Source organism: Anas acuta, chromosome W (assembly GCF_963932015.1).
Source record: "Anas acuta chromosome W, bAnaAcu1.1, whole genome shotgun sequence".
In the NCBI taxonomy this organism is placed as follows: domain Eukaryota; kingdom Metazoa; phylum Chordata; class Aves; order Anseriformes; family Anatidae; genus Anas; species Anas acuta.
Genome location: NC_089016.1, coordinates 19007513 through 19021175, shown reverse-complemented (window position 1 = coordinate 19021175; position 13663 = coordinate 19007513). Strand labels below are relative to the sequence as shown.

Genomic DNA, 13663 nt, shown 5'->3' with positions numbered 1-13663 from the left:
AAAAATATATATTAACAAGAAAATGCAGTGATAATATAAATATGTTTTGATTGGCAAAATAACTGCCCAACCTAATCCCAGCCCATTTAAGTTAAGATTGGTCCTCCAGTCTTAACTTTAGCAGCTCTGACAAAATAACCAAACAATCCTGCACGAACACTAAAAAGACACCGTGAACTTAAAAATAAATAAATAATAAACAGATGCATATTTCTACCTGAATTATTTTGTTCTAATGTTGTTAGAAATAACAAAAATCAGTATACCTGAAAGGTCTAGGATTTTATTTATATATTTTTTGGCCTTTTTTTTTCCCATGTAGTTACTTTTCCAATAGACTGTTTTAAGGCTCACTGCCTTGACTTGAATTTGTTTTATGCTGTGTGCTACTCTATTTTTTTCCCCCTAAATAAACCCTGAAAATTCACTTACTTTGTTAGAAGCATGTGAAGTAAAGACCCTGACTCTCAGCTAAAACAATATGTGCCAAACTTGGGGATTGCCTGTAGCTCTCAAAGCCCTCTCAAGGGCAGAAGGGGCATGAGTGCTCAGCCCCCCAGACCTCCAGGGGCTTTTGCGTTGGGTCCCACCCTAGGAGCAGATCCTGTAATGTTTCATTCATCGAATCGGCAGTTTGACATTTCGTGACATTTCAATTAAACCTTTCTATAAAGACTCATTTGCACCTTTATAAAAACATTAATGAAGTAGCTGTGTTTCGCCTCCTACTAAATCCTGACTGTGGTCAATTGAACGGGTGTTCAATTACTCCCATGCAGAAACTTTTGCCACATTGAAAACATAATTCAATATTAAAAATGGCAATGTAGAAATCTGAATAGGCCAGTTGGGTTTACATTGGCACCATTTACATGGGAGTTATCCCAGTCTACACCAGCTGATCTGACCTGACACATCTATTCTTTCAAAACCATAAGACCACAAGTAATTATTTACTTAAGAAATCAGAACGTGTCTTTAATCCTTTCTGAAGTATAAATCTTAGGAAAATTATACAAACTCCAAATCATCATCTGTGATTCTCCATACCTGTGCAAAAAGTCCTACTGATTTCTCCTCTATGTGTTAAAATCAATTGTTTTGAAGCAATTTTTTGAGATGTGAGCAAAAACATACATTCAAAAATCTATCTCCAGGTTCAAAAGCAAAAGAGTTTCCTCTTGATACAGTTAAATAAGGCTGGACTACTTTAATGCAGTATTAAATGGATGAGATTAAAATCTATGTTAAAATTTCAGCTGAAGAAATTCTAACTCCCTGAAAGTTTCTAGTCAAAGCCCTTTGAAAATGAACTTATAATGGAAACCAGGGCAAACTCAACTGTAGTCAGATACTACAGCAAAAATAATTCAATTTTTCCAGGAAATAAAAATCTCTGAAGTTACCTATCAGAAGCCCAGAAGTCTGTCTGCTCAAGGAGACACCTGTGAAGTCCAGACTCCTTGCAGCACGGTGTCAGGAGGCTGCCTGCCTGCAGCACACTGCATCCCCCAAACCCACGTACTCGGATGCTCCTGCTGAACCTGCAACTGCCATCCTCAGGGGGGTCACAGAACCCTGAACAAAAACCGTGGGGGTCCCCTATCATCTGGAAGGAGATGCATACTCCCACACAGGGGACACATGCCAAGGGAGCAGATATTAAATGTCTGCTCCATGTCCAATGACACATACTTCCACCTCACAGGAGCCGAGTTACAACAGCTGAAGCTCTGACTCCAGCTTTGGGGCATGTGAAAGGAGCGAGCAAACAACATATTTGCCATTTCCAAAATCATTTGCCTATGCAAGAGCAACGGCTGTATTCTTAACACTAGGCAGCTTTCATGGGGAAAATGAGTTCAAATTACATCTCAGATAAACTATCCCCTCAACCTTCTGGATGCCTTTCAATAAATTGACCCTAATATTATTACAACTTTAATTGTCTGCTTGTTCTTTCACATTTATAGTTGTTTGCATTAAAAAAATAAAATAATAATGGATAAAAGTGTTGGAGATTTTTTTTTTACCTACAGTAACCAAATGCAAATTATCTATTAATTCACTAAATTATTTCAATTCTGCTTTGTTATTGTTTTGTTTTTAAAGAAAAAAAAAAAAAGATTACCTAAGATTACCTAACCAAGACATTGAAGGTTGGCAGAAATTTCACTGGCTAGATCCCCAAAGTTATAATCCATTTATGAGATCAGTACATAAAAGTCAGTTTAAGTCTGAGAGAAAAATAAGCTCAACCGATCCCCTTACACAATTTGTTTTGAAATACCTAATTGCTCCATATAAACTGTTTTATAGAAAAAGGCTAAGAGCATGCTTACAGACATACTGAGTTAAGTGATGCTTACACATTAAAAGAAACCAGTCACTGCAAAAAGCTGCTTCTGCATGCATGGGAAGGCTTTGTAAAGTTGTCATGCTTTAAAATATGCTGCTCTTATCATCAAGGTATATATATCAAATCTATGAACAACAGAAGGATTTTTTTTTCATATCAGCAAATTATCTTTCCTGAATGACCTTAAATTTTAAGAAGATAAGTTTATTAATTTCTAATTAAACATAATTCGTTTAAAGTTTACTTACGTTAAGTTAAAAATACAGACAAATTCAGATGAGGGAGTCATCTTGTAACTGCATATCAAAATCTTTTCATCAAAATTAAGCATGAAGTTGATATGATCAGTATAGATTTTATTCCGGTTCTTAAAAATTTTATCCTGCATAGTCTTCCAAACAGTTACTCTGAAAATAACACAGCTCTCTAACCTTTTTCTTTAATGAAGGCATCACAAATTAAAAAGAAAAAAGAAAAAAGTCTGGGCCAAGAATAATGTTAAAACACCAGCGATAGTATTATACCGAGAATAAAAACATTTCTTGAATTCCTGTTACAGGTTTGATCTAAAAGCCACAAATTGATGGAAAATCTCCCACTGACTTCAGGAAGGAAGAAGTTAGACCTACAGAAGATACAGTGGTTACTTCCAAAAGAAAGAGAATGAATTTGACTAAAATAATTAGAAAAAAACAGAAGTGACCAATGTTTAAAAGACAAAATAGCAGAGCCAAAAGATACCTATAGTGTTCTCTTTACTTAAACTATGCCTATGCAAAGAATTTCAATTTCCATTATTAAAATTTTGATTTTATTTGCATTAGAAACTTTTAACAAGTTCTAGCTGATGAGAAGTATACATTTTTGGTAGCTATGGAGAAGTTACTTAACACGAAGAAAGGCCTTACTGGAGGGGTGAACAAAAATCCCTGTGTGTAGTAGCAATAATAAGAATTAAACAGAGGTTTCTAATATACATTTTAAATTAATTCTACTTTATAAACATCACAGTGTCAAGCCTGCCTATTCAGGATAACTATCAGTATTAAAAAAATCCACACAATAGCAAGTTCTTGCATTATTTAAATGAAACTAATGCTCTGGCATTCCCAGTCACGAGTAAATAATGATTTCAGCGGCATTCCAATGTGGTTCAGAAGCTCTCGCTGTCTGACCAAGAGCAGCAAACCATACCTCCTGACCACCACAGTGCTTGCTAATCTGCCTGTCAAACCTTTGTTTGAATTCCTGTGCAAAGAATCAATCCATCCAGCAATGGCTGCTTATTTTAGGACTGACACCACTATTTTTATCCCAGCACAAAGGATACAGTTTGATCATATATATATAAGGAAGCAGCAGTGCTTTGTATGCACAGGTCATGCATGCGCACACATGTCCTCTGGGTGTGATTCATCTCGCCTAACTTTAGCTAAAGTTATCTCACCTAAACTATTTAGAAGGGGAGTTCGGACAACTGATGGAAGAGAAAGACACCACCAGGAGATATCCTCTATAGGTTCTTCTCTTTCCAGAGATCTCCAGAACAGCAAACTAGACATCTAAAATTAGAGGAGATGATTTCCACCCAAACTAAATATATATATATGTATACATGTGCTTATTTGTGCACACAGTGTAAGACAGCTGCTTCCATAAATATGCCATATGCAAGACAGCAGTGACATTAATAAGAACTCTGGACAGAAAATGAACTACTAAATGGGAGACAAAAAAAAATCAGTTGTGCACATTGGTTATATATAGCTAAATCTTTAGGACAAGTTCATTTATTACTTCTACCTAAAAAGGAAGAAGAAAAACTAATGTGTGCCATGTTCAAGCTGCAGAACTTGGGAACGAACAGAGAGTTAAGGGAAAGTTATGGGTCTGTATCTTGTCTGGATCTCTAGGGTACATCTTTAAATATAAAACTTATTTCCTTATATAAATGTTTTAACATGCAAAAAGAGCATTTGGATGAGTAGTCTAAATGTTCCTGTTGTAACAAACATAGCTCTTAAATACCTTTTGGGGTATTTAAACAAGGATTCTAAGTTATATTTTCCCAAGTCAGGTGATGAAAGCCTACAGTGTTTCCCACTCCCTCCTCCCTTTAAAGGTATTTTATGTGTGTGCTGGCACGTGCACATGGGTATATATATATATATATATCTTTTTTAACTACATATATATTCTCTATAAATTAAAAAAGATACCATGGTAATCAAATCCAGAAGAGAAAAACAAAACAAATATATATGAAGAGAAAAGCAAACCTTGTTTTTAGCATAATCCAAAGTAACATCAAGATTGCAAAGATAGGAGATATATATATATATGTTTAAGTTTATGATTGATTCAGATCAGGCTCCGCAATATTCCCATTCTCTGGAAACATAGCTGGAAAATTGTTATTAAAAGTCGCTGGAAACTCTAACATAGCATCAACATTTTGATAGCCCATGTAATAATTAAACGACTGCTGTGGAAGTACTTGGCTATCAGGCATCTGTATGAATGCCCCTGACTGTGTGGTAGGGGGGACTCTTTGGCCAACTAGTTGCATTTTAGGTTCTCTGGGCTCCAGTTGTTGCTTGCTTTCTTCATCTGTGTCAAGACGGGTTAGCTTTTCTATCCACATGCGAAATTTCTCCTCTGTCTGCCTCTGCATCTCGGCAAAGCAGTTCATGGCCTCTTCCAGGACATTGCCTATGCAGTTCCTATCCCATACGGTGCCCCTGTCAAGCAATCCTGGAATTTCCCTGGTCGCTCCTCCAGATCCCCCAGCACGACTGAAGCCAGCTTTAAAGACATTGAGGCCATTTGATAAGACATCATTAAGTAAGAACATAATATTGTTTATTAAGGCATGTTAACTCAGGAAAATAAACTTTTCTAATTGTGTCCCTTGGATATGACATCGGGGAGGAATTAGCAAATATTGAATCAACCAACAGTATTAATGTTAAAATAAGCAATATTTTACACTCACTGAAGTTATCATAAATTTTGGCTTCAAAATTATTTTTATTCTAGAATTCTCAGACAACTCTGTCACAAAGGTCTCATTTGTTTTATAAATCAAATTAGCCCAATTCCCTTGCAATTTCAGTTTTGAATTCAACTGAAGGAATCTGAAACATCATACAACAAGAGGCTTACTTCTCTTAAGCTGTGGTCCAAGATGCCACTGTTTAAATGATAAAACTGAATAATTATATTCATTTTACTTAGCTACTCGAACCCTTTTATAATAAACATAATCGTACACAAATAACAGAGAAAACGGCTGAAGCAGTCACTACAGATTCTAAAGCAGCCAAGCCCAGATCTTACCGCTCTTGGTTTAACTTTGGAAAAATCACTGTGCACCAACGAAGAGAATACACGCATGACACAAACACATAGACACGAGCACAAAAAGATACACGGACACTGTGCTAATACATGGGGTGAAAGCAGCTTTTGTTAGGTCTGATAGCAAAACCCAGCTCCATCAGAGGAATAACCCACAGATCAGGTCAGCGTGACAATGCTTATGCCAGCAGCACACATCGCAGACTGCAAGCGTGCCCTTAACCTCCAGAGCCAGCGGCTGGCCATGTGGCATTTCTCACGTTACTCCTTCTAGCCAGTGCTAAAAACAGGCTGGGCATAGCTGGAAGGAGATTTTTCTCCTTCCATCCATCCATCAAAATGATGATTAACGTGACTTTGGGATTTTCAGGAAGAACTTTATCAGCAAGAAGACAAGGCCATGTATCTTACTCTGCTTGTTAACAAGAGAAGGCAGTGGTATCTGTATTTTTAAGTTTAAAGTTCTCTTGGGAATCCTCTAGGAAGCATCAGAACTCCTAGAAGGTCAGGCTTTGCACCTGTTTGAGAAGTAATAACCAACGTGTGCATGCTGTCCTAACACAGGAACATCACCTAAGGTAACTCCACGAGACAAGCATCACAAACTACACAAAGCAGCTATATAAACTGACAATTTAGTATGTAAACACGAAACTTGTGGGATTCTCTAGCTTAAGAATAACAGAAAATATCTTAAGAATGAGAGAAATCATTGCACAACCTAAGCCTACTTACTAATAAAAGCGTAAGGCACTAACTCTTTAATTGGATTCCACTGAGCATACAAAATTACAGTATAACTTAATACATTCTTTTTAGGAGCTATTTAAATGAGGTATACCTAAGACCTTCAGTAACAGCTAAACAAAGCCTGGGATTACTCTCTTCTTACTTTCAAGCAGTAGCAATGCTACCAGTTGAGGGAAAAGACTTTCTATTAAAAACCCTACTTTTGAAGTCTTCTCTATCAGACAGTCTGGAAATTCATCATTCAGGTCCACTGCCCAAAAATAAATCACTTTATAGTAACTACCTTCCATCTCTTTGATGGTATTTAACTAAAAATAATTAAGTAAAATGGTACCTTTTTCCTAAAAAGCGGTTCCTTTTGAATATTCAATGTATTTTTCCCCCCTGAAAAAAAGTATTATTTCTGTTCACATACTCCTAGTGTTGAATACCCAACATGGTTCTATTTACTCTTCTTTAGTCAGGGATCTTATCCCAAGATGAAAGGACTAAACAGCAATCTGACTTCCACAAATTTAAGAATTTTAAAGTTTTAACTGCAATTTAAATAAAAAACACTACTGACAGTGATATGTGAGATACAATATAACCAGGCTTTTAAAGTTAAGAACAAATTAGCACAGTCAAAGCTGACAAAACTGTTTTGTAAACTAAAGAGACTATGTACTGAAATATACATTACCCTGCAATGTCATTTAAAAAAAGGCATCGTTCATAGTATATCTACAATTTACAGTAGCAGCAAATCAATCTGCTTCAAAGGCTTCCCTTGCAGTTCTACTACTTATAACATGTCTTACTCAATTGTCACTTACTGGTGGTTTTTGGTGTTTAAAAAAATAAGTCTAAAAATGCATTTCTATTATATTAAAAGCTAGCATTTATCAAATTGGTCCCCTTGCTAACTGAAAGCTTGCAGCTCTACAGTTTTAGAAGTTACACCAAGACAGCATCACCTGCAGAACAGCACCTATGAAATCCCCGTTGCATCCTTATGGTATCTGTTAAGTACTACCCAAATAATGACCACATCCAAAGTCATTTAATTTAGGAAACCAAACACCATAACAGTTAAGAAGACATGCTGCATCTTCACTGTAATCAGCATCGGTGGATGACACCTAGGCATTATGCCACCCTGCCCTTCCAAAGAGAGAGCTGACTGCAAATCACTCAGAATTTTCCCTATTCTAAAATTTGGCATTCTGTGTTCCTCCAACAAAATTCACCCCTTGCAAGATGCTTCAGCCAAGGTCTGTGCAATAACCTCAGGAGGAAGTAAACTGGCTCAGAGTCCCTCACACGCATCATGCTCCTCTCTTCAGATTTCTGTGTATTAAAAATCCTTTTTTTCTTTTTTAAACAAATGGGCTGCAACATCCTTTTCAAGATCAGTACTTCAAACTTAACAGACTTTTGAAAGCCTAAAACATGAGTCATCCCTATTTCAATTCAGACCTCTTCTTGAGTTGTAGAAAGCACAATGGCAGTGAAAGGACTTTTTAATATTATATTTGTATTTTTAAAAACCCTTTCCTTCCAAAGAAAAGTGTTTACAAAGAAATAAATACTGATTTCCAGACTTGTCCTCATACCAATATCATTTAGAGTTATCTTGCATGATCAAATCTGAAAGCATTTAAAGGGAAATCTTTCAATACCAGCAAGTCTAGCAGAACCTATTTCAGGACTCAAAGATCATCCTCTTATGCCCAAAGCGAATGCTATCTATTTTTTTGTTACAGCATGGTAAAACCCTACTGCCAACAGAGAGGCTCAATCATTATGATATAAGAAATTATTCCTCACCTGCAGTAATTCAAAAATCATGGCATTAAATGAAATAAAGAGCCCAAACTGCTTGAGTCAGTGAGAAAATTCTCAGTAGCATCCACGAGGTTTAGGCTGATCCTGTATTTTCATGTTTCCAGCAATTCTTCGTTACCCTGTATTATCTTCTAACTATTTGTTCCTTCACTAAATTTTGAGGATGCTTAGAGTATATCGCTAAGCACACAAAAAACAGATTTCTGTTCAGGAAAACAACCTAAGCTAAGCACTTTGCCCATCCCAACAAGAGGGCCCACGAACCTGTCACTGCAGGGGAGCGCTGGGAGCCCCCGGACTTGCAGTTCCCCAGTACCTGTGAAGCCCGCAACAAGCACAGGGAGCGTTTTTGGCTGCCTTTGTCCCATCTCTGCAGGGGATGGCTTTCCCTTGGACTAGCAGACTGTTTCCCACAAACCAACATTGTTTCTGTTCAAAGGAAAACCGCAATCTGGCAGGTACACATTGTGCCTAATTCCAGAAGGACTGCTCAAATGTTTTGATGCCTTAAATATAATTCAATGCCAGGTGGGTGATAGGAGCTACCAAATCAAAAATAAAGGTCACTGTTCTCCAGGATGGGTTTTGCACTCCCACATCTTGCAACCCAGGTAAAATCAGCCATTGGTTTAATAATCATTAAATCTACAGGTTCTTCCATCCACTACAATGGGACCTTTTCAATGCATACCTCTCATGGCGAGACCTGGAGCTCAAATACTGAGGAGACAATTCACACAGAAAAGTATCCTGGAGTGCCTTCAGATCTCAGCACTGCAAGTCAGAAATCTAAGCAGATCTGAAAATACCAGGTAGTACCTTTCTGGGTCACAAGGTACATTATAACTTCATTAAAAAATGAAAACAATATACCCTGGGGGATTTTGTACTGGGGGTGAGTGGGTTGTTTTGGGAGTAGAGGGGCTGAGCTGTCCAAAACTCAATGAAAGAAAGTTTTCTTCCACAGGCTTTATATTAGGTCTTAATTGCCCAGCAAAGTGTAAATATAGTAAATAAAAATTCACAGAACTATGAAAGCTAGAGGTCTGGTAAAAATAATTTTAGAGTCTCTATTAAAATTTTACTGCACAATAATATAGGATTATGCCTTTCCCAGACTTTCCAATAAACATTAACTTCCTTTGTGCAACCTGCTTCCTAGCAATATGTGGGAAAAGTGCCAGTTCTCCTGGTGGCAGAACCACTCACCATCATCAAGCCAGTTAGAACAGTGATCGTTATTTGTAAAAACTGATGCAAATATATTAAATAACTATATTCTAGCAAACATTAATTCAGAAACTTAAGATTAATTATTGCAATTTTCCTTTCAATCTTCTTGCCTTACATAAGCTTATCTCAAAAAAAACCTTCTAGCACAGAAGGCAAAAAGACATGTAACCCAGTAAAAATTGGCAGGCAAAAAAGTTTATTTTTATGTGATTTTATTTTTGATTGCCATATGATGGTGGTTCTATGGTATAATATTCTGTAAGAGTAGTTCACACAAAATCCTGTCCATGGCACTTGGGCTAATAAAACAACAAAGATTCAGCAGACAATAAACTCAAAGAATTCATCTTTCTTTCTCTAATAAAGATGCTGCCTTCCATCTTTTAACATGAATGTGTGAGAAAATTAAAAAATATAGAAATTATGGAACCTTACAACATAGGAAAACAGTAACAGCTTTGTCTAAAACACTGAAAATTTAGATTTGGAAACAGCTTGAGCACCTGTGTAAACAAATTCATAATTCTGTCCCAAAATAGGTGACCAGCAGCAATCTGCAAGAATTTACAATAAGGCTAAGTAGGTTTGCATGCACTGAAACTGAGAGCTGAAAGCACAGTGTAAGTGCAATAGTGAACAGGGCCTTACTATAACACAGGCAAGAGGTATGCCATGTTACTTCAAACACAGCTGCAGAGCTGTGGTCTTAATATATTAAAGCAAAGCTGGCCACTTATCTTAAGAATGTATTTATTAGATTATCACAATCTAATGGGATTTAACAGCACTGACAGGAATTCATATAAGCTTACAAAGGAAGAGACCTGAAAATTCCAGAATTCAAAAATAGTCTTTCCTCCAATTTACCATTTCTATGCTTTGTTGGTGTGCAAAAGTGCACTGAAACCTCAGAACAGATTTTACAATTTGCCCATATGTTGTTAATATACTGCAGTCTTCAAATTTACAGAGCTGCAGTTCTCCTGTTTTTTCTCAAGTGTCACTCATCTAATTTAGCATGACAGCTGAGAAACAATGTCAGATGCGTTACAGTTCAGTTTAAAAAACATCCTCTACCTGGTATCTCTGCAGTGATTGTCTTGCTGCTCCCTGAAACCTCTTCATCATCATCTGATGAACTCGTGCTCGAGTCACACGTCAGGTCACTATCACTGGTACTGCTGTCCTGCAGCAGGTTGTACTTCTTGCGAGCAGCTGCCTCCCGCTTCTGTCTTAACAGCCGGATTCTTTCTTTGTGCTTTTGGCTTCGATGACCTTTTACCTTAGTAACTCGACCATTCTGCTTATCGCTAGACTGTCGGTTTTTCTTGGCAGCCATTGTTGAAGTTTCACTTTCGGACCTGGATCGCCTGGATTTCCTCCCAACTGCAGCCCCAGACACACCCGAAGGGTCTCCCTCAACAGCAGCTTCAGCTTGACAGGGCTCATTCTCTTCTGTGGAAGACAATGTGTCTGAGTCAGCCAAATGCCCACTGGAAGAAGGGGAAAGCATGCAGTGGTTAGAAGAGTCACTCTCATAAACTCGACCACCCGTTGGCTTATCACTCTCCGTGGATGCCAGCTGAGACTCCAAGGAGTCTCGCCTCAGTTCCATCAATAAGCAAGGCATTGAAGAGAGCACTGCAGAGTCTGACACAGCAGGCACACTGTCCTTCTGAGGATGTGGCTCCAGTTCTATAGGTCTGTCTTCATCGGGAGTGGTCTGCTTCTCAGAAGTCTTCAGAGGAACTTCTGAATTGAGAAGTTCTTCTGCTTTTCCCACTACCTCCATCTTCATTTCAGAACACCAAGGTTCTCCTGGTATCAAAGCATGGAGCACATGGTCTGGAAGATCAGATATGGTCAACTAGATATGGTTTTCAGCAACACAGCAGCCTGCACAAAAACAGAATAGTAAGAATCATTTACCCAAATAACTCAATCAATTTGTTGCTTTCAATCACAGAGGCCATTGCTCAGTACCATATTGTTTTTTTCATTTACTTTTTCCACGTGAACTCATCCTGTTACACCAATCTACTCTTCCTTTTACATGCTTATGAAAAACAGCACTGGAATCACAGGAAACATTTCTCATCTCACTAGATCAAAACGGATCAGAAAACAAAAAATATTTATGAACTTTTCCTTTATAAAGATTTAAACCAGTGCATTATAAGCAACATATGCTAAACTTCTTTACCTAGACCTTTAAACATTTTAATGAAGAACTTTAGCACTTATAAACATAGCCAGAGTGAAAACTCCCAGACTTGTAGCCATCTGCCTGGACAGCCCAGAACATCGTTCAGTTTCCATATTTATGAGAAATCTCTTTGCAGTTGATCAGGGCTCCAAACTTTATAATCTAATGTTTTTATGATAATTTACAAACTTACAGTACCAACATGAGCCATGCATAAAGACGTATCAGTAGCATCTAAAACACCATTCAGTGCTCCTTGAAAGGCTCCCGTACAAGTCCTGGTTGTATGAGAACCTACAGGCTGACATAGTTTCTCTTAAATCTGCCAGGAAAACAGCATCAAATAGTATGGGCTGCAAGCAACAAACAGCATCCACCCACACTGCTATTTTACTTTAAATTATAATTTAATAAATTGCATTGCTTCAGCACAAGTACAAAAAAAAAAAAAAAACAAAAAAAAACCAACAAGCTATTTTTCTGATTAATAACTTGCACTTTATCAACTAAGCAGTACTTAAATCACCTTCAGGGATTTTATAAAAAAAAAAATAGCAGTACAACATTTATCATTTTATCTTAATTTTTCACACTCTGCCTTCAACCCAAGTTTTCATTTGGAACTCAATGCAAGAAAAAAAGTGAAGGAAGTTCTTAGTCACTACATTCACTCATAGATTAATTGTACGGAACAAATGGTTCATGGGTTTAGAAGTACAGAAAACAACAAATTTATGGCAGTTCAAAAAAAGCATAGACACGTAAGGAAAAGCAATATTAAGCTTTACTATTTTAAAACAATACTTTTGCAGACAAGGGCAAATAGGACTTGATCAGCCTAAGAGAGCATGGATGGTACAGAGAGATTTTTCTATGCTCTGACAATCCTTCGTGTTTCACCATCTATCCCAAGCTGCCTGTAAGTGAATGCTGCTACCTGTAGTACAGAGTAAGGCTTCCCTGGTTCAGGAAGATGCTGTGAGAAGCTCAGGGTTGTGCTGTCTGCCCTAACCCACTCTGAAACTTCACTTTCAAAATATTAAAATAGAGGCCGTGTCTCCTTCAGGCAAATGAATGAAATGCTGGATGATGCAAGGGATTTGTGAAAATAAATATGGGAAACACCAGTTAAGGAAAGAAAACTTAGTTAATAACAGACAACATAAGAAAGGCACGGGTGACAACTCTAGGTATACTAAATACGAAAAAGGAAACAAAAAAGAATAGAGTAAGTTTAAAATAAAGGAAAAAATCTATCTATAGAAAAATGTTTCCAATATTTGCACTAAGAAAAATTCTCTTGAAACCAACTTAAAAGAAGAACTTCTGGAGATGGTAATTTAATGTATGCAATAAATATCACGTAAGAAACCATTTATTTACTAGGCCACAGCACAGTATCAACAAACCCACAAGACAAATACACCTTTGAGACAATGGCATCCCAATGCTGTAATAAAATCATTATTTCTACATATTTCATCAGCAAATGTACATTACCAAATAATTTTCCTAGGAAACATGAAAGTGAAACAGAGATTTGATGAATATATAACTCTTGGCAAGCCATTCACAGTGGGGTTTGTACTATATCTGTTAGTGCAACTCCCAGCTTTTTCTGTGGTAATACACTTAGAACAGAAAAATACCCTTCCAAGTGTCCTGGTTTCAGTTAGAACAGAGTTAATTTTCTTCCTAGTAGCTGGTAGAATGCTATGTTTTGGTTTAGGATGAGAAGAGTGCTGATAACACCCCGATGATTTAATTGTTGCAGAGCAGTGCTTATACTAACACAAGGACATCTCAGCTTCTTACTCTGTCCTGCCAACAGGCAGGCTGGGGGTGCAGTAAGAGCTGGGAGGGGACAGACCCAGGACAGGTGACCCAAACTGGCCAAAGGGGTATTCCATAACATCTGACGTCATGCT

At 37.4% G+C, this 13663-nt stretch overlaps 1 protein-coding gene across 2 annotated transcripts in view; it reads right to left on the bottom strand.

Annotated features, from left to right (window-relative positions):
* The window catches only part of ARK2N (arkadia (RNF111) N-terminal like PKA signaling regulator 2N), an 81338-nt gene that overhangs the window by 26938 nt on the left and 40737 nt on the right, over positions 1-13663 (bottom strand). The window contains exons 2-3 of one of the 2 annotated variants that reach the window (XM_068665271.1): positions 10607-11425; positions 405-5164 (exon numbers count right to left, since the gene is read on the bottom strand). In XM_068665271.1, coding sequence (XP_068521372.1) covers positions 4710-5164; positions 10607-11327 — 1176 coding nt within the window. In that variant the 5' untranslated portion in view covers positions 11328-11425 and the 3' untranslated portion in view covers positions 405-4709. Of the gene's footprint in view, positions 1-404; positions 5165-10606; positions 11426-13663 lie in introns of those variants that run through there. The other variant, XM_068665270.1, reaches the window with a different exon arrangement.